Genomic DNA, 22819 nt, shown 5'->3' with positions numbered 1-22819 from the left:
GATTTCAGGACCTGATAATGTTCTTGTAATGCTAATTTGTGACACTGCAACCAAATTGAAAATGACAAAGGAAGTTCTTAATGACATACTTCCTCTTACTGGATTGATATGTGAATTACAGAAGGAAAAAAAGATTCTTTGCAGTCTCAAATATGATAATGATAATTCTAAAAGGCATGATCATTTTAGCCACTTTAGACCTTCATATTGTTTACTAATGCCATGAGCTATAAAGCAGGTTAAATAATATCCCCACATACAACGAGATGTAAACTCAGTACTGAGTAGGTAAGCAGCTCTCTGAGAAAACAACAACCTGATGTAGCATTTGCCAATTCCATGGTGTAAATATTTCCAACATGGCCAGTTTTAAGCTATGAAGATGATGTTGCTGAGGTGAGGAGATGCACCTAAATTGGTCTAGTGAGCCAGTACAAGCTGGCCTCAGCACACCACTGCAGACCAAATTCCTCTTTTACAGTTAATGGAAGGACAGCTATTATTCTATCATGAAAAAATTTTGTTATTTGGAGGAACTTCCTCCTAATGATGGTTTTACAATATTTTTTAACTTTTTATCAACATGTAATACATAGAAAGACTACAAATCACAAGCACACAACTTGATGATTCTGCACAAACTGAACATACCCATGTAAGTAGTACCCAGATCAAAATATTACCCACACCCTGATGCCTCCCTTTGTGTACCCTTACAGTCATTACACCTCCCAAAGGTAACCACTCTCCCAATTCTAACACTATAGATACAGATTTGCCTGTTTTAGATAAAATTGTATATATGCATTTGTTTGAATCAGGCTTCTCTTGCTACATGTTTTGTTTTTTTGAGATTCATCCACATTGTATGTAGCTGTAGTTTGATGATTTCACATCGCTGGGTAGTATTCCATTATATAAAAATAGCTTTGAATTTACTTCCTCTATTCTACTATTAGTGGACACTTGTTTGCAGTCTGGTGTTATTATAAATAGTGAAACTAAGAATATTAAGCTTTTCTGTGGAGTATAAACCTAGGAGTAGAACTGCTGAGTATAAAGTATCCTATTAAGTTCAACTTAATAGACACTGCCAGAGTTTTACAAAATGCTTTTACCTATTTACACTCCCACTAGCAGGTATGAGAGCTTCAGTAGCTCCACATCTTCGCCAATGCTTCTTATAATACGTTAGACATTGACAAATCGTACAATCGTGTCCTCTTTTAAAATATTAATTCTTCTATATTTCAGTAGCTGCTAATACTGGCTGGGCAACAGAATCATTTGTGGAGCAGCTTATTGAAAAATACAAATACTTAGAACCCATCCAGATCTAAATCAGAATCTCTAGGTCACAGATGAATAATTCCAAATAGTTCTATAGGTGATTCTAATGCAAAGTCAAGGTTTGAGACCATTGAGGTAAACTTCAATATCCCCTTAAAACTACAGATTTCTAATGTGAACTTCACAATTCCTTGCTAATATTAAGAAAGGATTCATAATTCTAAGGAGAAAGATGACTTCTCCAAAGTCACACTGTGATATACTGGCCCATGTTCACAAATATAATATGTCAAAAAATGGCAAACTATCTAAATGACCATCAATAAGGGACTCATTAAATAAATTAAGATTAATCCATTCAATGAAATTAAATGTAGCCATTAAAGAGATTGAGATGTACATGCAGGGCTGATATACACTTCGTATAACTAACTGCCTTAGTTAAAATTCTGAAATACTTCCATGCCAGGTGATAAAGACCACTACTCTCAAAATACCTAAATGCCCCTCCTCACTGCTCCACTCTCAGCCCTGAGGTGCCCTGTACCTCCTATTATTTTGGCAGCACAAAGATTAACCTTTGACATAGCAGGGGCCTCGAGAGAGATCCAGTTTAGCACCTATTCTGGCCGAATCAGTGTCCATGCATTAAAAAAAATTTGTTTTGAAAACCTCACCTCACTCCATAATTATGCAACAAAAAATCTTAAGTGTGGCCATGAGATTAAATCAGCATTCTTCTCCATATCTGTTCCTTTCTGCCTTCCTTTTTTTCTGCTTATAAAAGTAATACATAATCTGTGAGGAAATTTGGAAAAGTATAAAAACAAAATTTGGAAAAAAACCAAAACCATGTAAAATCTTTCCTCCTAAAGATATATATATATATAGATAGATAGATAGATAGATAGATAGATAGATAGATATACAAAATGTAGAGCATTTTATATGAAATAGCTTTGTATACTGCTTCCTTAATATTCTACTAACACTTTTGCATGTCATTATTTTAAAATTATTATTTTAATGAATGCATAGTATTTCAATGTTTTTAGAATATCCTAATTTTTTTAACCTGCTGAATTCTAGTCATCTATGGAACAAATCTGCTATATTAAAATGGAGAGAAATTACAAGAAATAATATATATGAGAAATAAACCTTGAAAGATTTTTGTTTGTGGTAATGAATCTTGGGGACTATATTGTAAGGTTTAGTTGGCAAAAAACAGAAATATTTAATCAGATATAAGCAAATATATTTTGGTCTTGGCATAGCAATTTGACATTAGGGATAACAAACAAGAATAAACTGAGCAGTTTAATCTTAATTCAGTGGAGGTTCTGGAGGAAATTTGTATAGAAAACAAATAATGAAATCATTTTGGTAAAAAGTGATATACTGAGTCTGTGTGCTTAGAATTTCCAGGCATAGTACCTGTCTTCTTTTTCTCTCTGGCATGTTCATGATCAGCATAAATAAAACTAATGTTTTAATCCATGGGGCCTTGCTACACTATCCACTGCATAGAGGAAACCACAGACTGAAAGATAGTGGTGCTCATTCTACTGGTAATTCTCATGAGTTGGCTCGGATTACTTATGAAGGTGGCAGCCTGCATCCTTGACTATTCTTACTGTGTTTTGCTGCCATCAAACAGACTGCCAGAGGGGGTAGGATAGGTAAACTTGGATAAGAATAAATCTGTGCCTCCACTCTTGGATACCTATGTTGTTTCCATTTTGAACTGCTATTAAAAAATTCTGTAATGAGTATCCTTGTAGCACTAGTTTGGTAGGGTTATCAACAAAGTACCACAATCTGGGTAGCTTAAACAATAGAAATTCATTTTCTCATAGTTCTGGAGGATAGAAGTCCAAGATCAAGGTGTCAGCAGGGTTTATTTTTTCTGAGGCCTCTCTCTTTGGCTTGTAGATGGCCATATCTTATCCCCGTCTTCACACACATGGGTTTTCTTCTGTGTGTGTGTGTGCAGAGGTGTCCTATTCTTATCAGAATTAGGACCCACCCATATGACCTCATTTTACCTTAATTACTTCTTTAAATGCCCTGTCTCCAAATAAGGTCATATTCTGAGGTACCAGGGATTAGGACTTCAACATATGCATGGGGGGGGGGGGCGGAGAGAACACGCTTCAGCCCATAGCACTCATATATATGTCTTTATGCATATTCTTAGGTTTGATCCCTATATCCCTATCCATCACTTACTTCTCTTTCTGCATCATGAACTACCAAAAGTATCTATCTCTCATTCAAATGGCAGTTACATTAAATTTCATTTGCTACATGATCCAGACAGAATGACTGTAAGGAAGAGTTCAGTGTGAAACTGGTATTGGTGAATACATCATCATTTCCCTTAAGATTTCATCAGAACATTAAATATTCACTGTAGCACTTTTGACCTTCCCAACCAATTTAAACTACAGTAGCATAATGTAACACTGCTACTTATCTCTTCATTTGAACAGAAGATTCCTGAAATCTCTCATTTCATTTTATAGTCAAGTCACAAGAATAATACAATAATGTATTCATTCAGGAACCATGGGGCTCTCCTCTAAACTGAAGAGCATCATCTTATAGTACTATATAAATCATATTCCTTCACTCATGAGGAACATGGCAATTTCTATATATTCAGGTTCTCAAATAATAACTCCCAGGGCTGGTTATCTAGCCCACATGGGCATAGTTGCACAGTTAGAAGAGTTTTTCACTTCATATTACAAACCTTTAGCTATCTGCAGCCTTTGGGAAAGGGATAGATAATTTATTAACAGAGTAACATGTTGTACTACAATTTTGTTTTAATTGTTAATATGGAAAAGAAAGGTTTAAAGGGCATTGTGTATGATAGGCACTGGGATTATTGCTAAGGACAGAAGGATGAGTAAAACTGAATTTCTACTCTTAAGGAAATTGCATTCTGATAGGAGAGATAAGTATATACATGCATACATGCATGTATACACATATATGTGAGGTAAATACAGGGCCATAAACTGAATGTCCCAGTCCATCTTCCAAAAAGCAATATAAGAACTACAAGAACAACAGACAAATCACATAAAACCAATGCCCATAACATAACAAAAAGACAGAGAATGCCCAAGTATCAAATTACCTATAAGTAGGTAATATAGAAGGACACTTTGGAAAAAAACTCTGTCCAAGAGAGAAAAGGGGAACTAGTAGTGGGACTAAAACTAATTTACAATCACCACCAGAAAGAGAAAGTCCACACTAGGTGCAAAAATATTGGAGAGTGCCATTAGATCAGAGCATGTGCTACATGGAATGGACTTTTAAGAGCACATGATTAGCTGTGGCAGTCTTCAAAAATTCATTGCTCTTGAGATGATAGAAAGGAAGGTAAAGGAGGTCTTTGCAAATTGGATGGTGAAGGTGAAAATGGGCAAAGGGGCAAAAGGGGAAAATGTAGAGGCTTGCAAGACAAAAGAGAACCCCAAAAAAAAAGATTAGAAAGAGGATACACAACCCCTTCTCCCCAACACACACACACATACACACACACACACACACACACATGCACTGTACTTTTGCTACACTGACAGAAGATACCCTTGACCTAAGATTCTTGTAAATCACCCAAACTCACAAAATAAACTGGCAAAAACAGACCAAATCTATACCAAGTACTTTGAGAATACAAAATCAAACCCACTTAAGCTGATGAAAATTCCCTCCCACCTTGAAAAGAAATATGAAGAACAAGAAAACTATAACATGATATTCCACACTGAATTAATTACCCTCAAATAAGCATTTGGAGGTATGAAAAACCACCTTGAATATAAAATTCAAAAATCAAAAGCAAAAATGACAATAACAAGAAAAAATAAAAATAGAGTTGACTGAACTTAGGAAAGAAATGAAAGGAAAAGACAAAATCATTGCAGAATCAAAGATGAAATCACAAAGTCCCCAAGGGAGACTAGATCCAAATAAAATTTTACTAAGGGACACTGAAGAAAGCCAGAAAAAACAACCAAGAGAATGAAAACAAGGCAAAGAAATAAAACGGATCAGAAGTAAAGTGGTTGAAATAGAAGAAAACCAAAGAAGAAAACAAGTATGTGTAATAGGAGATCGTGAAGATAAAAACAGAACAATTGAACAGAACTAATACTTAAAAGTATAATCCAAGGAAACTTTCTGGAAATGAGAAAAGACCAAAATGTACATATTGAAAAGGACCAACAGGTACCTGGGAAAACTGAACCAGGATGATGAATTTGAAAACATATCCTAATAAAACTGTTAGACTTAAAAAAAATTTTTTTTTTAATCCTCAAGACCTCTAAGCATAAAGATGACAATTGAAATCAGACTGGCACCAGATGGTCTAAACACAACTTACAATGCAAAGTAACAAAAGCAATATATTTTTTTTTAAAAAACTCACGGAAAGAATGAATGAACCAAGAATTTTATATTTAGACAAACTGTCCTTCAAGTATCAAGGTATATAAAAACTTAACATAAGGTAACATAAGCCCTGTGGAATTGAACTGTAATTGAAAGTTTCACTATTGAATTCATGAGGGTGTCAGTATAAAGCCACAGTTTTAAATGTATACAGATAGACAAACAGATAAATGTATATAACTCACAGAAACACACACACACACACACACACACACACACACACACACACATTTCCTAATTCTATCCACTGAGGAGGCCTAGAAGCAATGATATCCCAGTAACCATGAACATACCTGGCACTCAAATCTTGATGTCTAAATACCGTTTTCCACTAAAAGGAATCAGAACCCCTGTAAAAGATGAGCCTGGAACATTTAGTTGTGCCAGAAAGTAAGAAAGTGCTCAAAGAAGGAGGACATATCAAAAGATAATAGGAGACAGCTTAACAAATCCAAGAAAATATGAACATCAAAATATAGTTGATCCTTGAACAATGTGAGTTTGAACTGTGCACTTATAAGCAGATATTTTTCAGTAGTAAATAATTCAGTACTACACAGTAGTACTGTGTAGTTGATTGAATCCGAGGATATAGAGGAACCTCAGATAAGGAGAGCTGACTATAAATTATCAGCGGATTAACCCCTGCGTTGTTCAAGGGTCAACTGTAAATAACAATAGTAAAGGATTATAACCTTCTCTTTCCCTGTTATAAAACTTTCTGTAAGTTAGTCACTAGGTGTTATAATTCCTGAGGGCTAAAAGTATGCCTCCCTCTAGTAAATAAAAATACATTTTAACAATTCATAGCTTGAAAAGGCATGACTCCAAGGATTAATTCCTCAGTGGCAAGAGGAAAGACAGTAAGTGAGGGATACATGCTTACCAAGACTACAAGGAAGTGAATTCAGACTTAGGCACAGGTCTGTGTGTGCTTATCCTAAAGTATTCATATGTATTTGATAAGTATGACGGTGAGAGGTGATAGAAGAACCATGCTGTGGAAGAAGCAAGAATCTGTGATATCTAGGTCAGCCAGACAGATGGTACTGTGAGGTGAGGGAGATTGGGAGTAGCACGCGTGCCTGCGCATACACACACACACGCGTGCACACACACACACACACACTCACACAGAGGAAATGGGATGAAATGACCCAAAGTGAACAGGCTAGTAAACAGATGGCCCTAACATTAATGTAAGCTAAGATCTGAAAGAGGAAATAAGTTTGTCGGATATCTCTTATCTCCCTGCTTCCCCTGGTAACAGAACACTTCTTTTCTGTAGCAAACCCAATCCACAAACTGATCCCACGCATATGGTGCTAGGGAATAGAGAACATATGTCCCAGCCTTGAGCATTTAGTATGTCCTATATGCCTGTGGCCACAGTGACTAGTTCCAACTGGGCACTTGACCTAAATAACAAACAAGCACAATCAGAATCCTCTGTAACAGTGCTTCCCAGACTATAATGCACATTTGAATTACCCAGGGATCTTTTAAAAATGATGATGCTGATCTAGTAGGTCTAGGGTAGGGCTTGAGATTCTGGATTCCTCATGAGCTCCCAGTGATGCTGATACTACTGGTCCAGGACCACATTTTTGAACTTTAGGGCTCTTCAAAAACTTTTTGCCATGTATATGGAGAAAACTCTAATTCAAAAAGATACATGCACCCCAATGTTCATAGTAGCACTATTTACAATGTCCAAGACATGGAAGCAACATAAATGTCCACTGACGATGAATGAATAAAGAAGATGTGATATATATATATATATATATATATATGATGGAATATTACTCAGCCATAAAAAAGAATGAAATAATGCCATTTGCAGCAACATGGATGGACCCAGAGATCATCATACTAAGTGAAGTAAGTCAGACAGAGAAAGATAAATACCATATGATATCACTTATATGTAGAATCTAAAATATGATATAAATGAACTTATTTACAAAACAGAAACAGACTCACAGACATAGAAAACATACTTATGGTTACCAAAGGGGAAAGGGAGTGGGGGAGGGATAAAGTAGGAGTTTGGGGTTAGTAGATACAAATTACTGTATATAAAATAGATGAACAGCAGGGTCTTACTGTATGGCACAGGGAACTATATTCCATATCCTGTAATAAATCACAATGGAAAAGAATATGAAAAAGAATATATATATATATATATATATATATATATATATATATATATATATATAAAACTGAATCACTTTGCTGTACACCAGAAACTAACACAACATACTTCAATAACACTATATTTCAATAAAAAAACAACCCCCCAAAAAAAACCTTTTTGCCAGAGTTATCAGGGAAGAAGTGCTCTTTACATCAGAGCTTCTAAGCTGATAGACTGTGATTCTGGGGCTGTTGGCTTTTCTATAGGCAGCAGTGGTGGTTTGTTTTACGTTTGTGTCTTTGTGTGTTCTCTGTCATTAGATTATACACTCATAGAAAAAAGCCGCCATATATTTACCCTCTGTCACTCCACACAATGCCTTATTTGGTGTTTTATGTAGAGAAATGTATCAACAACGTTCTTCAGAAACCAACTGGGAAGAAATTTTAAATTCTTTAAATGAAAGAGATGAAGCCATTTTAATGAAATGGTAGAGGATGTGAAGGATGAGGAGTAATTATTAGCTACCATTCTCTGGATATTTCTAAGGTAGTCCTACATCCTAATCCCATGCAGCTATGAAAAACACTCTCATAATCCCTCAAGTGGGTTATTTTGGAGAATCACAAGCCAATACCCCAGAAGTGCAAAAAAGCAAACCCCAAAGACAAGATGAAAGGAACTAGCAGAAAAATATTATTAATTTGGCTTACATTATTCAGTGCTTCCCAGGAGATTCCTAAACTAAAAACTATGGTCTCTAACATGGGGTCAACAAATGATATTGTCAACTTCTTTTTAAACCATAAGAAGGATGTTTTGTCAAAAAACAATTCCCAGATGCTAGTCAACAGTTCTGAACTACCCATTAAGGTGCCTTGGAGTATATAATTAAGCCACTGTGATATCTTTTTAGGTGTCCAGGAAAAACAAGCCTAACTGACTCACCTTCCTTCAAGGCAAGAATCCAGAAATATCCTCCCTATTTATAGAGAACCCCAACTCCCTTACTTGGATATAAGCAAGATTTTTTTTAAAGGGGAAAATGCCCTGGTCTTTAACCAAGGCCTGACTGGAAGTTCAGTGACTATCAAGATCAGGCAATAATTTTCCTTCCTGACCAAGCTAAGTTTCAGCCCTTCATAAAAGTCATCTTTAATACTAAAAACTAATATGGAGAAAGCAACTAATTTACCCCATCTGATAACCTATTCACACACACACACACACACACACACACACACACACACACACACAATTCCTAGGAGGTAAACTCTCAAAAGGAGAAGTGCATACACGATAGTACTGGAATACCATAATAGTATTCTCTTATTTTTCTTTCAGGCCACCCAGTCTCCAGGATGGGAGTGTTCTCTTTGGCTCCACTCCTCCCAGAGAGGGAGATCTCAGTTTTCCAATTCCTCTGCCAGTGAGTTGAAAATCCAATCCAGGAGAGATATATATTAGGAAGCCTGATTGTAGGTGCATATCTAAACTGCATTCTGCTATTTCATACTCCATTTGTCTGATTCCTGTATTTTTCAATTGATTCAAAACTTAGAGCAGAAGAGAAAGGCTATGATTATCAATCACCCTTCAAACATCAAAAGTCAGCAGGTTTTATAGAAACATACAATTCTTATAAATGTATTCCTAAATAATTTAACACAGATTTTAGATAACATGTATTTTTCTATCACAAATAGGAAAATATTTTTCTTTTGATAATGACATGATCCTGTAATCTCAGACATGGACTCAGGAATGACTATATGTAGACATATTTAATGTGTGGGCATAGGAAAAAGTATCCCAATAATTTAATCATACATTCATAGTGCTCCCTTTTCACTTTAACCCATGACAAAATCGGTGCTCCATTGTAGTATCTTTCACTAGCCAGAATTTTCTGGTTTAACTAGTTCTTTCCTCAATCTCTTTAAAAAATATTAGAATATGCTAAATTTTGAAGGAATTTCTATAGGGAGATAAAGTAATAAAGACAGAGCATGGAGATTTCTGGACAAATAACATGATATTGGAGTGGATTTTTACAATAGATTTTTAGCTCATTTCTTAATTGTTTAATTTAAATATCAGGGAGGCTTTTCACAGAAACTGCACATTTACCAATTCAGGATTAGATTAAGTCACTGGTTCTTAGATACAGGAATACAGTATTGTTAATTTAAAGGGAATTCATATTCTTTAAATACCAGACAGGTAGATGGCAAAGATGGTATACAACATGATAATTTGAAAATATAGTAGAAGGAACTTGCAGTTTTGGCTATGATGGTAATGGTATCAGATCAATTTCCCAATGTAAACAACTATGAAACTGGACAAAATATTAGACGCAAGCATTGAACAACAGACAGGATAGAGCTGATCACTGGGGAAGAGAAACACATGAAGGCCACTTTAGTCTTGCTTTCTGCCTGGAGGCACTTTCCAGATCACAGCACAGAGAAGGGGAGTCAAAAAGGAACAGAGGTCTCACTGGGTGGATGAAACAGAGGTCAGAGTTTGGGTCCGCTGGGGCTGCTGGGATTTGAGGTGGGGGGTAGTGGAGAATAAGGAGTTGTGTAGAGAAGAAACTCCAGAAATCTGCATAGAAGTCTTTCAAGTATTTGGCTGAATATTAAGATGTACCAACACAGGGTGGCTCCGGGAACCCTACCAAAATACAACTATTAAGGGGCCATGAGATGAAAAGTGTACCTATAGGCCACACAGAGCTGGGAGACATTGGAGGTCCAACCAGACATAGTAAGAGACCACAGTGAAAACACAGTGAATACAGTTGAGGTCCCAGAAATGCTATGCCTTAGCTGTTGGGCTGCTCTATATTGGGCAATGTTAAGATGTTCATATTTCTGCATGGGCAGGGCTTTCTGAGCAAAGAAAATTGGCACCTGGGTTAAAAGTGATTGCATAGGTAGAGACCTCTGGAATGACATAGAACTTTATCTCCCAGAACTAAGCAGTTACATTCTAAAGGGTATTTGACCAAGAAGCCTTCCCCATCTCTCTCTCTGTGTGTCTCTGTCTCTCTCTCCTTCTCCAGAGGGGAGGAGGTGAAGCTGTGCAGGCATCTCCTATATAAGCTCCAAAACTAATAATTTTGGGTTCCTCTGATGTGCTAGAAACTCCCCACCCTGGACATGTACGTGACATCTGCCCCATCACATAACCCTCTGAGGAAAAATGGAGCATAGGAAACCAGTGCAAAGATATTCTGCAGGTATTAATCAGTCTGCCTTTGATGTAGAAACCTTGTGTTTACTGTCAGGAAAAAATAAATATAGATATAAAGCTTATTTCTCTACTTGTAGAATAAGATTACTTTAGACCTGCCCTAAAAAAGCCTGAAAATAAGCCTCAACAGCATCAACTTGATTCTCCAGTAGTTTAACTACCTTACAGAACAAAACTCAACAATCTTTAAATTAAGACAACAAAACACAGAGTCTCAACAACATAATATCCACAATGCCAAGAATGCAATAAAACATTGCCAGATACATGAGAAAGCAAGAAAACTTAATACATACATCAAAGAGGAAAAACAGGTCACTATAAATGTCCCAGATATGACAGATGTTGGAATGTTGGAATTAGCAGACAAGGACTTTAAAACGGCATATATTTATATTTATATATAAGAGGGCTATCTTATCTTTGCATCAGATAATTTAGAAGCTACCTGAAGCACAGTCTCAGTTCTTCTCCAAGAACAACGTTGAATCTACTCAAATATTCAAAAAGTAACCCAATGAAATCTTAAATCACTGAGGAAAGCTTTCAGTCTGGAAGATCTTGTGACAGTTGTTTCTAATAACCCAACTGTACCATAAAATAATTTTAATTTAGCTTCCTTGTTTTATTTACTTCTTAGCATTTTATATCCCAGGGGACAGCCATGCTGAATTAGCTGCAAACTGAATCCTCAGACAACTAAATAAGATAACATGCTGAAAAGGGCTATTAAAAATTATCTATAAATATTGAAAAACATCAGCTTAAACTTTGGTCTTATTTATTCATTAATTAAAAGAATAATTACATGCCTACTATGTGCCAAATATGACAGATACTATGATTAAGTTATAACTGGATATACATCAAAACAGATAGTATATATAGTACTCTAAGAGGTATGGTAGAGATAATAGAAAAAGAAAATAATTCTCCTTGTTTAGTGTTTGAACTGATTTATAAAGGATAAACAAAAGTTCCTCCAGTAGATCAAATTTGAAAGTTTTGTGGTCAGCAGTACATACTTGGGGTTTTGGCGTGATTGATTTTAACCTTGTTTTTTTCCTGAAATTAACTAACCAGTTTATTCAGTCCTTTCAGTATCTGTTCACTTACTTTGTTTTATTTTTTATTTTTATTTTTTTAAACAACAGAAATTTATTATCTCACAGTTCTAGAGGCTAGAAGTCTGAAATCAAGGTGTTGGCAGGGTTGCTTCTTTCTGAGGGCTGTGAGAGAAGGATCTGTTCTAGGCCTTTCTCTTTGACTTGTAGATAGGCATTTTTATGTTCACATGGCACTCTTCCTGTATACCTGTCTCCAAATTTCCCCTTTTTATAAGGATATCAGTCTTCTTAGATTAGGGTCCACCCTAATGTCTTCCTATTAACTTGATTACCTCTGTAAAGACCATATCTTCAAATAAGGTCACATTCTGAGGTATTGGGGGTTAAGAGATCAACACAGGAATCTGGGTTGGGGTGGGGGAGTTGGGAGGTGGAATGGACGTAAATTAACCCATAACAGATATGTAAACATTTTTTTTTAGAATTTCTATTTTCATGAGAACTGAATCACTTTGCCATATACCTGAAACTAACATTGTAAATCAACTATACTGCAATGAAAACAAAACATAACATGACAAGAAAAAGACAAGAAGGGAATATTACAGTCACTTACCTTTGTTTTAAATGTTTATGTTCACTGTATTTGAGACTTTTATTGCAAAATACTTCAAACCCCTTTTGGAAGTATTTTCTACAAGTACAAGGAAGAGCACTAGTGGAAGTTACCTATATACGTTAAGTTTATTTCTAAATGCATTTTGGATTTAATCTACTTATACCTTGAATTTGTAGAACAAAACAAAAAGGAAATCATAAAACACACACTGGTCTCAATTTACCATAATTGTGTTTCTGAACACCTAGAAACAATCTCCCAATATAACATATAATCATGAGTAATTTTAAGATTCAAAATTCCCCCTTAGGGCTTCCCTGGTGGCACAGTTGTTGAGAGTCCGCCTGCTGATGCAGGGGACACGGGTTCATGCCCCGGTCTGGGAAGATCCCACATGCCAGGGAGCGGCTAGGCCCGTGAGCCATGGCCACTGAACCCGTGCGTCCGGAGCCTGTGCTCCGCAACGGAAGAGGCCACAACAGTGAGAGGCCCGCGTAACGCAAAAAAAGAAAAAAAAAGAAAATTCCCCCTTAGTAATATGTACCAAAAATGTCTGCAACTTCTAGAACCTTCACATTAGTAAAACCCAAAAGGGACTTTGACACATCAGTGCCTTAAAATGTTAATTTACTGCCATGAATAGCTATCAGCCTCTCAACTATGTATGTGTGAACCCAGTATGAGCCTATGTGTGCAAACAGCCTGCTCACAGGGTCTTAGTTTAATTTTAGTTCAAGAATCCTTCCTTTTAGAAAAACTCACACATTCACACACAAATAAATTATCCTTACATAAATGAAACTTTATGATTATAGTAAGAATATCCAAAAAACTTCCTGTGAAGTTCCTTCATAATGATATAAATAAAATCTATAACAGCACCTGTATGAATTATTGTACCTACAGAATTAATATTTTACATGACTACAGATACTGATAGAAAGATAATAAAATAGGCTTGTAATAACAATAAAAAGTAACTGCTACCCAATAGGTTTTTCCTGCCTTTCTCTCCTTCAAAGATAACACCAAAGGAATAAAACAAATATGATAGAGGATCCCCAGTTTCCCCATAGCCTCGTACCTATTCCCCCTTTTCTTTCCTTTTTATTATCTACCACCCATGCCCTATAACTTTGACTCTTCAATAAACCACAAGGCTTGCAAAAACAGTCCTCAAAAAATACTATTCTAATGATTATTGAGTCCTCAAGCAAGAGGCATGAAAACTAGAATAATCCACAACCTCTAATGGAGGTTAAAGTTGAAAATTGCTTCGTAGGGTAAACCACAAGATTACGTACTCAACTTGCCAAATGTCCTATAAAAGCTCTGACCCTGCTGCAGTCAGTCACCTGGTTTTCAGGTGCTCCCTGACAACACCTCTGACTGAAGCCTTTAACCTTCTGTCATGTCACTTCAGTAATTTTCTCTTGACAGTAAATTCTATATTCAACTGAGTAAACTAGAAGATATAAAGCAAATGTATTCTACACACTTTAAAATCCAGCTTAACGCAAAACACTTTTAGATTTTATAACTGTACAAAATACTATAAACATGTACAAGGCATAGAAAGTTGTTGATTTCTAATGCTCATTCATCTACAGAACTTAATAGGATAATCTTACAATTTCAAATCTTACAATTTTACTGTGTGAATAGCAGTAATGCTAGTTCCCTTAAATCAGAAAAAAACCTCCAATGTCTTCAATAATAAATACTGCCACTTGGCAAGAGTACACAGTATCACTGTGTTCATATTCCATCTGCATAGTTAGTAGTCTAACAGGAGATCAGCAAACACCTAAAACTCACAGAAATAAAAAGTCATTTTGATTACAAAAATAAAACAAGGGCAGAGGAAATTAATTAAATTAGTGTAGAAAAATTCAAAGCATTTGTATTAGAACGCAATGCGTTACAGACTGCACAGTCATCTAACAAACTGAATGTCCTAAAAACAATGAAGAAAATGAAGTTGGTCCATTTTAAACATTTTTATATTTTAGAATAATTTCTACTTTTGATCTCTAAAAGGAAAAGTTGCCTGTAATAACGTAATATTGCCATCAGGTATATAATAGAATTATATAAAAATTATTTTAGTAAAATTTCTATGTTTTAAATAAATTAAATTTAGATCAAATAATTACGTCAACTATGAGAATGATAAAACAAATTTATCATACCTCAAAGTCTACTGTTCTGAAGTAGTAGAAAAAAATCTGTCATTAGTTGTGGAGACATATCTTCTCACCTATTTTCCTTCTGAAAGAATTCAAAAGCTGCAGCTAGGCTTGACCGTCAGCCACTAAGGGACTATGCCTTAGCACAGTCTGGGGGTTTTGCTCATGGTAAAGGAGTAAAACAGCAATGGATTAAAAAAAGAAAACAACTATTTTTAGAATCTGCTCTTGTAGGTTCTCTTTAGATGAAGGTCATCATATTTAGAAAAATGCAATTAAATGTTTGTCTGAAGGTGAATCACATGTCAGCCATTAGGCAAACACCTCAGGAGAAGCTAAGTAATTAAATGGATACTGATAACAAAATTTCTGCAATAAGTATGTAATCATTTCTCAATAGGTGATTTCCTGTGTTTTATTCAGTTAGCAAGAAGATTCCTATACTGTTGGTTACCTGTTAATTTTAGTCACAAAGGAAAAAAAATGAAGGTATTCTAACAGTTTGCTGGATACCAGAACTAAGGAAAATTAATTTCCTTCAAGCCAAAATGACATAGCAACACTGTCCTACATCTCAACTATAGGACTACTTTATGTAACAACCTGAGTTCATAACAAATATCAATACATTCTGAAGGTCAGTGAAATAATTCACTCCTCAAAATATCAACTAGTACTAAAAGAGATAACTGCAGGCAGTTAGACTTTCTCTGACTCACCTAACATAGGTTCTTTTCTGAATATATAATTCATACAGAATGACTTACCAAGTTGAAGTACGGTTTGAGAAAAATGCAAAGAAAATGACTTCCTGATAAAGGTAAAACCATGAGCCATTTTCAGTAAAATTTTGAAAATTTTGCCCTGTAATAAAGGAAAAGTCACACCCCAAAGCTTGTAGTTCACTGACCTTTAGTTATACTATAATTACTAAAAGAGGTCACTAGACAACGTGTAAAAGCATTCCTTCCTCAAAAAAGAAAACGGAAACCTAGTTTAAAATTCTCCATGACATCATAAAGAGAAAGCAGAGTCCAAATACCATTGTCTTACTAGGGGAAGAAGGATATATGAGAGGTCTACACTGGCAGGAAGGAGTACTGTTTAAAATTTCCAGTGCATAGTGGTAAGAAGCAGCAATGATGTTTAGTGAACATCCAGCATCTCATATCGATACAAAAATAAAGAAATAGAAATATATATACATTTTCCTTGTGATGAGAACCCTTAGGATTTACTCCTTGACAACTTTCATATATAACATACAGCAGTGTTAGACTGTTGTACATTACATCCCTAGTACATATTTATCTCATAACTGGAAGTTTGTACCTTTGACTGCCTTCCTCCAATTCCTCCTCCTTCCACCCCCTGCCTCTGCTAAGCACCAATCTGATCTCTCTTCCGTTGGGTTTGTTTGTCTATTTGTTTTTGAAGTATAAATGACCATATAAATGCTCTACTGCTGCAGATACTGCAGCTCCATATTGCCTGTACCCTGGGACAAACCATATCAACGACCCTACCCTTAATACACCACTGTCTAACAGGAAGGTTTAGTTTCTATAGATTTGTCTCATATCTAGAAGTTCTTGGCAAGATCCTTACTGGCAAATCAGTATATTGACCTGGAAGCCAGAAACAACTACCAAAATAATTTTGACTGCTTAAGCCTTTAAACCTCACACGCCCAGACATTAAGCAGTCCAAAAGACTTAGTAATGATAAGAAAGAGGGCCCTCCAAAACAAGACCACACAGAAAAATCTTTATATTTGAGGGACTAAATTCCTGTTACAAATTTTCAACTAAGAGCACATACGTGCTAGATGCTAGAGAGACTGTAGTGAGCAAAGCAGACATTCCCCTGCCTTCAGTCAAGTTTACAATCTAGCAGGGAGAATAATTTAAAATGAAGGTACAATTAATTATGAACACTGCAATAGTAGTAGAAATATAGGAAGCTATGAAAGCATGTAGCAAGACCCCACAGTATTTTTCAAACTTTTTAAACCCAATCTATAGTGAGAAATATATCAACAATGTAACCCAGTTCCCAAATATCTACAGTAAAATAATACACACACACACACACACACACACACACACACACACACACGCATGGATACACCCACGTATATTAAAACTGTAACTTTTTCATGAGACAGTGTTCACCCTTACAATGCTTAACAAACTGATATTCTCTATTCTGTTTTTATTTTTCTGGTCTTGAACTAAAATTGACTAATCGACTTTAGGATCCTTGTATGGGTTCTGACTCAAAGTCTGAAAAACACAGACCAACGGTATTTTTAAGTCAGCAGAACGACTTGCTAAAGATACAAATTCCTGAGCCCCATCTAAAACTACTGAATTAGAATCCATGGAAGACGGGTTCCCGAGCATGGCATTTTAGCAGGCTCTCCAGATGATCCTTAGGCATATTAAAGTTTGAGAACCCTTGGTGTCATTTAACCTGAGATCTAAAGCATCCACAGGTGTTATTCAGACAGACAGAGGATAGAAAAAATGTTATTGTCAGAAGCCACAGTAGATGCAAAGACTGAGTGGGCAAGGGGGAGCATGATGTTTAAGGAAGTTCGGTGGAACAGGGCAAGTTCATAGGGCACTATGGGAAGACAGTGAGGATGAAGAGGTAGTCATGGTTCATTCTGCCAGCTCCCTCTTCTAGTTAGTTCCATGCCACCTCAAGGATCATACATGAGTATTCATCCTTAAAAAGGAAGGAAATTTTTACACATGCTATAACATGGATGAACTTTGAGGACATCGTGCTAAGTGGCAATGAGCCAGTCACAAAAAGACAAACACCGCATGATTCCACTTATGTGAGGTACCTAGAGTAGTCAAATTCATAGAGACAGAAAGTAGAATGGTGGTTGCCAGGGGCTTGGGGAGGGAGGGATGGAGAATTATTGTTTAATGGGTATTACATTTCAGTTTTGCAAGATGAAAAGAGTTCTGCGCAACAGAAGATTGGCTGCACAAGGATGTAAATGTATTTAACACCACTGCACTGTATACTTTAAAATGGTTAAGATGGTACTTTTATGAGTATTTTACCACAATTCAAAAAAAGAATATATGAGACTAAGAGTCCTGATCTGATACTTGACCTTGGCTAGTATTTGACTCCTTTCCCAATGATACTAACATCCCCTCAGTTCTGGAAGCAATAGTAACCATTCCCTTTTAGGCAAGGAAGGCACTAGAATTATAAATGCATCTTCCTTTGTTTAAAAAAAAAAAAAGCTCATAAAAACTTTCTGCGTTGGAGAATGAAAGAAAAGAGAGACAGGAAAGAAGAATCAATTACAACTTAACCTAGTAATGAAGAGCAGAACTCTGCATTGCCTCTGTGGAAAAGAGATGAAACACCCTGGGTTTTGGCTACAGATCATAAACTACCTCCTGAGAGTAGTACATATTTACCCCTGAAAAATATTTTTGTCTAAAAGCTTTTCCTTGTGAAAGGAAATTTTACATAAAATAGTAATCTTTAAGTTAACAAATATTCTTATTTTGGGGTGCCATAACTCAGTGGTTCCCAAATCTAGCATCAAACTGCACATCAGAATTCTCTGAGAAGCCTTGAAAACATACAGCTCTCTGGCCCCACTCCAAATCTACTGGAGCAGGTTACCCAGCAGTGAACCAAGGACTATGTGTTTTTAAAGCTTCCAAGGATATTTTTATGTGTAGCCTATTTGGGGAAATCACCAAAGTAAGGACAGTTATGAGAATGGCTGCCTGAGCACATGCTCTTACCTTTCTCCACCCTCTCAAAATCTCTTTGAAATGACTGAACATAAAAGTACGAAAATATCCTTAGCAATACTAGAAAACCAGGAAGAGTTCCATCAGGAGACCAGAACACTAAGGAATTTCTGGAAGATATAAAGCAGATGGAATCTGTAAAACCTGAAATGAACAGGATCATTGTTAAGTAAATGTTGCCCGCAGAACCTCAGAATATTCCCTAGGATCAGAGGCAGAAAACGTTGCCAGCAGATGTGGGTCAGTTGTCCAGTAATTATCGGAGGGTTTGGTAACAATTTGCCAGCTTCTCACCCTCAAAGCAGCTGACTCCTGAATTGTCCCCAGGTTGAAAATGGTGAGGGAGGAAGGGCAGTGGTTTGGGTAAGTGCATCTGGGCCAAGACATAAAAGGAGCACCCATTCCCAGAAGGCAAGTTTCTTGTGGACATTATAAAGCAAAGTCCAACTGGGTGGATATCCTTCCTCCTCCCTCCTATATCCTCTGCAGACAGAGACCTTATAACTTGCATTCACAGTGATATTTCTAACCTATGTTGAGGAAACAATTCATCCGGATTCTCATTTATAAATAAGAACTGCCATCCAAATAAGCGTAGAACAAATGAACAAAAGAAAGACAGCATTTTTGTTTTGTTTAGTTTAAAGAACAAATACAGGTAACAGGGGAAAAAAATAAATTTTACAAATTAAAAAAGAACTTTATCTCATTCATAAAACAAGAATAAGCCGTTAGAGAAAAAAATGCAGACTACTTGGAAATTAAGATCATGAGAGCCAAGAAAAACAAAACAAATCAAGCAGACAACAGCACCTCAGAAGAGCTGAATAATGAAATGAACACATCTGAAGAATAAAGTAGATATAACCAATCCTCTTGATTAGCCACAGAATATTTCTCTCAGGGTAATTATTATAAAATGTACTTTGGCAGGTCCCTCCAGCATTCCATGAGCTGGAGGAAGACCTGAGGCTAGTATAGGGGTAGGGGAGCAGAAGGGCAAGCATCTCACTGCAGGTGCCCAGAGGTTGGACCTAGTGAGTCCACTCTGAGCCTTCTGCATCTACTTTGCCCAGGTTGTGCCCTTACCTGGAATGTCCAAATACCCTTCACTTTACTAAAGGTAAAGTGAGCTTTAGAGCTCAGCCCAGGGACCATCTCCTTCTAGGAAGGCTTCCTTTACTTCCCTTCCCCACAGTGATTTACATTTTCTAGTATCTCTGCGTATTACCACAACTAAGTTTAACTCACTGTATTATAATTACCTATTCGTGTCTCTGTCTTCCTCACGCTCTGAGGGATATTTTGACCAGAGGCACTGGTTCTATTCAGATACATAGACATGGATATGTGTCATTCATTCTCTAAATATATCTTGCATGCCTACTAGCAGAACTAAATGCACTGTTCTAATATCTGCGGGAAAACATACAAAAATGGTTCTGTCCACCAAGGCCATGGTCAACCTACCATTAAATAGGTACCTATTTATCCCAAGTTGAAGCTCTCTGAATGCAGTAGGGTGCCATCACATTTTGGAACTTTCTGAATTTCCACCAGGTAATAGTTTATGCAAATGGACCTCTAAGAATCCAACAACTTGGTCAAAACCAAAAAGCCCTACTATGTAATCCGGAGAAAGTCCTAAAAGGTACTATTACCTTTATATATCGCTATTTCTGCTCTTCTTGTATGTTATTCCTGGGTCACTGAACTGTAAAAGTAAGCAACTGTATCGAGCCAGGACTATAGCAGGACACTCGGGACATGAGGATACCATAATTATCACTACAGATCATCTACTTTCCCAGCTATCTGAGATATTTACGCCTTAAGTAAAGCTCATGGAAATGTTTTCAAGGCTTGCACTCTCCTCCCAGATCCAATATATTCTCTATACCATCTCCTGGGCCATAGGCATCAACAGGAACAGAGCAGAAAATGTACTTGACCTCAGAAGCAGATCACCTGAAGCACTAGGGGAGGGTAGAGGGCTAAGCCTATGTAGAAACACAAAGAAAGCAATCAGTAAGAAAATGAAAGCCCTGGAACAGCCTTCAACCTAAACTGAAGAGAATATTAAAAGTTTTTCAGAAAACTTTAGAAGCGTAATAAGAGAATAATTATGGGTATTTCCTTTGAAACAATGCCTATATGCAAAATTCACCATCCAGACTTAATCTCTACCTTTTAGAGATATAGTACAGGGATGTGGGGTTAACATAGGAAACAGAGCAAACAGAAAATGTGCAAAAGCTCAACTGGTTTTTCATAATCAGAAACATAGACCTAGAGCTCAGGAAAAGATGTGCTCCCAACACTTTTATACTTAGTTCTGACCCTCCTATAAAAGTAGGTTCAGAGAACAGTCTTGAAGTGAAACTAAAGAACTGAGGGGCAAAGGGGAAGGAGAAGGAGAGAATTAGGAAAGGGTAGCTACTCCTTCTGCATTGAAAAGTCTGACTGCCCGTCTCAGCTCCAGTTCTGAAATCTTCCATATTGACACTGAATGATGTGTCACCACAATAGAAAGGATGATATGCTTCAAATCTTTAGAAAACAAACCTTATACATTTATATATTCTAATATACAGTCTTCTAGCTGCATTAGTTCTCTAAGTAGGGATACCAAGTTAGAAGTTATGGCCTAATATGCAAGTGGCTTAGTGACAAACATAGCCTGCTATGTCAAAATTGCTTAGTAGCTACACAGATTGTGGATGATAATTTATGAAAGAAATTCTAATTCAACTGACTAGTGCAGTTAAGCGTCAAACAAAGGACAGCAAAATATATGTTGAAGTTTCCATGTACATGTTTTACAAAGGAACAACTCTAAAGTATAATTATAAAAAACACATATTATACTAATTTCATCATTTTAGCATCAGAGTCACTAATATACACAAGAGCTTTGTTTTTCCACAAAGAACTTTGTCACAGACAGCCCTATCATTTTCCAACTTAAAATTTTACATGCCAATAAATTACTCCAAGGTATTTACAATCTTAATTTAAAGCGCTAGAACCCACACAATCAAGTTATTAATAAATGACAAGTTGGGAGTTTCCACTTACGTAGATATATTGTTGAAGCTGAGAAACAGACGTTGGAGGCAGGGCAAATTATCCACATCTCTCTAGAAGGAAACAGAAAGTAAAAATTTACCAGCTGAAAGAAGAAAAATATTAAAAAATGTCTTCTTGCTCAGCTGTTGAAATACATAGTCATTTCTATTTACTGCAACCTTGCTAGACCACTGATTTCTACTGGAGATGGAGCTCCATTCTTCTACACTGCAGATTAAATGGGAGGGTTTCAGTACATCCGCAGAACAAGCTGCACCACTCACAAGGTAAAAAGCACTGAAGAGAACAGAGGGAGATGCTGCTGCTGCTAGCCTCTTCAAGCATGCTTTTGGGAAAGGAGCCAAAATGCTACTTCAGCATTTCAACTGTAGCACAAATACAGTATGACCAAACATTTGTTAAACCTCACTTCTAAAAAGAAGCTACTCAAATGCTTTAAATTTTAAGTTTATGCAACCAGCTTTCCAAACAGTACTGAGAATTTCAAAGCTACTTACCTCTCTATTCTCAAACCCACAGAAATATACCACTCAGTTACAAGTGAACCAGTACACTGACAATTCCCCTGTAACACTAAAAGTAGATCATAATAAGTGACAACGGAGGGCATCGTTAAGGACAAATTCCAATCTAAGCAAGAATCAGAGACTCTTACAATTGGAAATCTATGCTGTTCTGTTTAGGTGCAGCACCCCTGAACAAAACACTGCTGTTTAAACATAGTTACCTTTAGCAAATATTGAAATATTTGGGCCCAAATGATTTTTTACTAATTTTAGTAAGCGAAAAGACACAAACCTTCTGAAAAGTATGACATATTCTGGAATACCAGAATCTTGAGAGGAAGCTTAATAATTACCTATATTATTCACATAAGAAAAAGTAAA

At 36.4% G+C, this 22819-nt stretch overlaps 1 protein-coding gene across 7 annotated transcripts in view; it reads right to left on the bottom strand.

Annotated features, from left to right (window-relative positions):
- Positions 1-22819, bottom strand: part of LRRC49 (leucine rich repeat containing 49) — a gene marked incomplete at both ends in the record, with an annotated part of 146868 nt that overhangs the window by 61448 nt on the left and 62601 nt on the right. For all 7 annotated transcript variants that reach the window (XM_082861611.1, XM_082861610.1, XM_082861606.1 and 4 more), the window contains one exon: positions 21921-21982. In XM_082861611.1, the coding sequence (XP_082717737.1) occupies positions 21921-21982 (62 nt within the window). The remainder of the gene's footprint in view (positions 1-21920; positions 21983-22819) is intronic.

The sequence above is a fragment of the Leucopleurus acutus genome (assembly GCF_964270905.1).
Source record: "Leucopleurus acutus genome assembly, chromosome: 1".
Taxonomy (NCBI): Eukaryota; Metazoa; Chordata; class Mammalia; order Artiodactyla; family Delphinidae; genus Leucopleurus; species Leucopleurus acutus.
The sequence above is the reverse complement of the archived record's forward strand: the minus strand, read 5'-3'. Positions and strand labels throughout refer to the sequence as shown.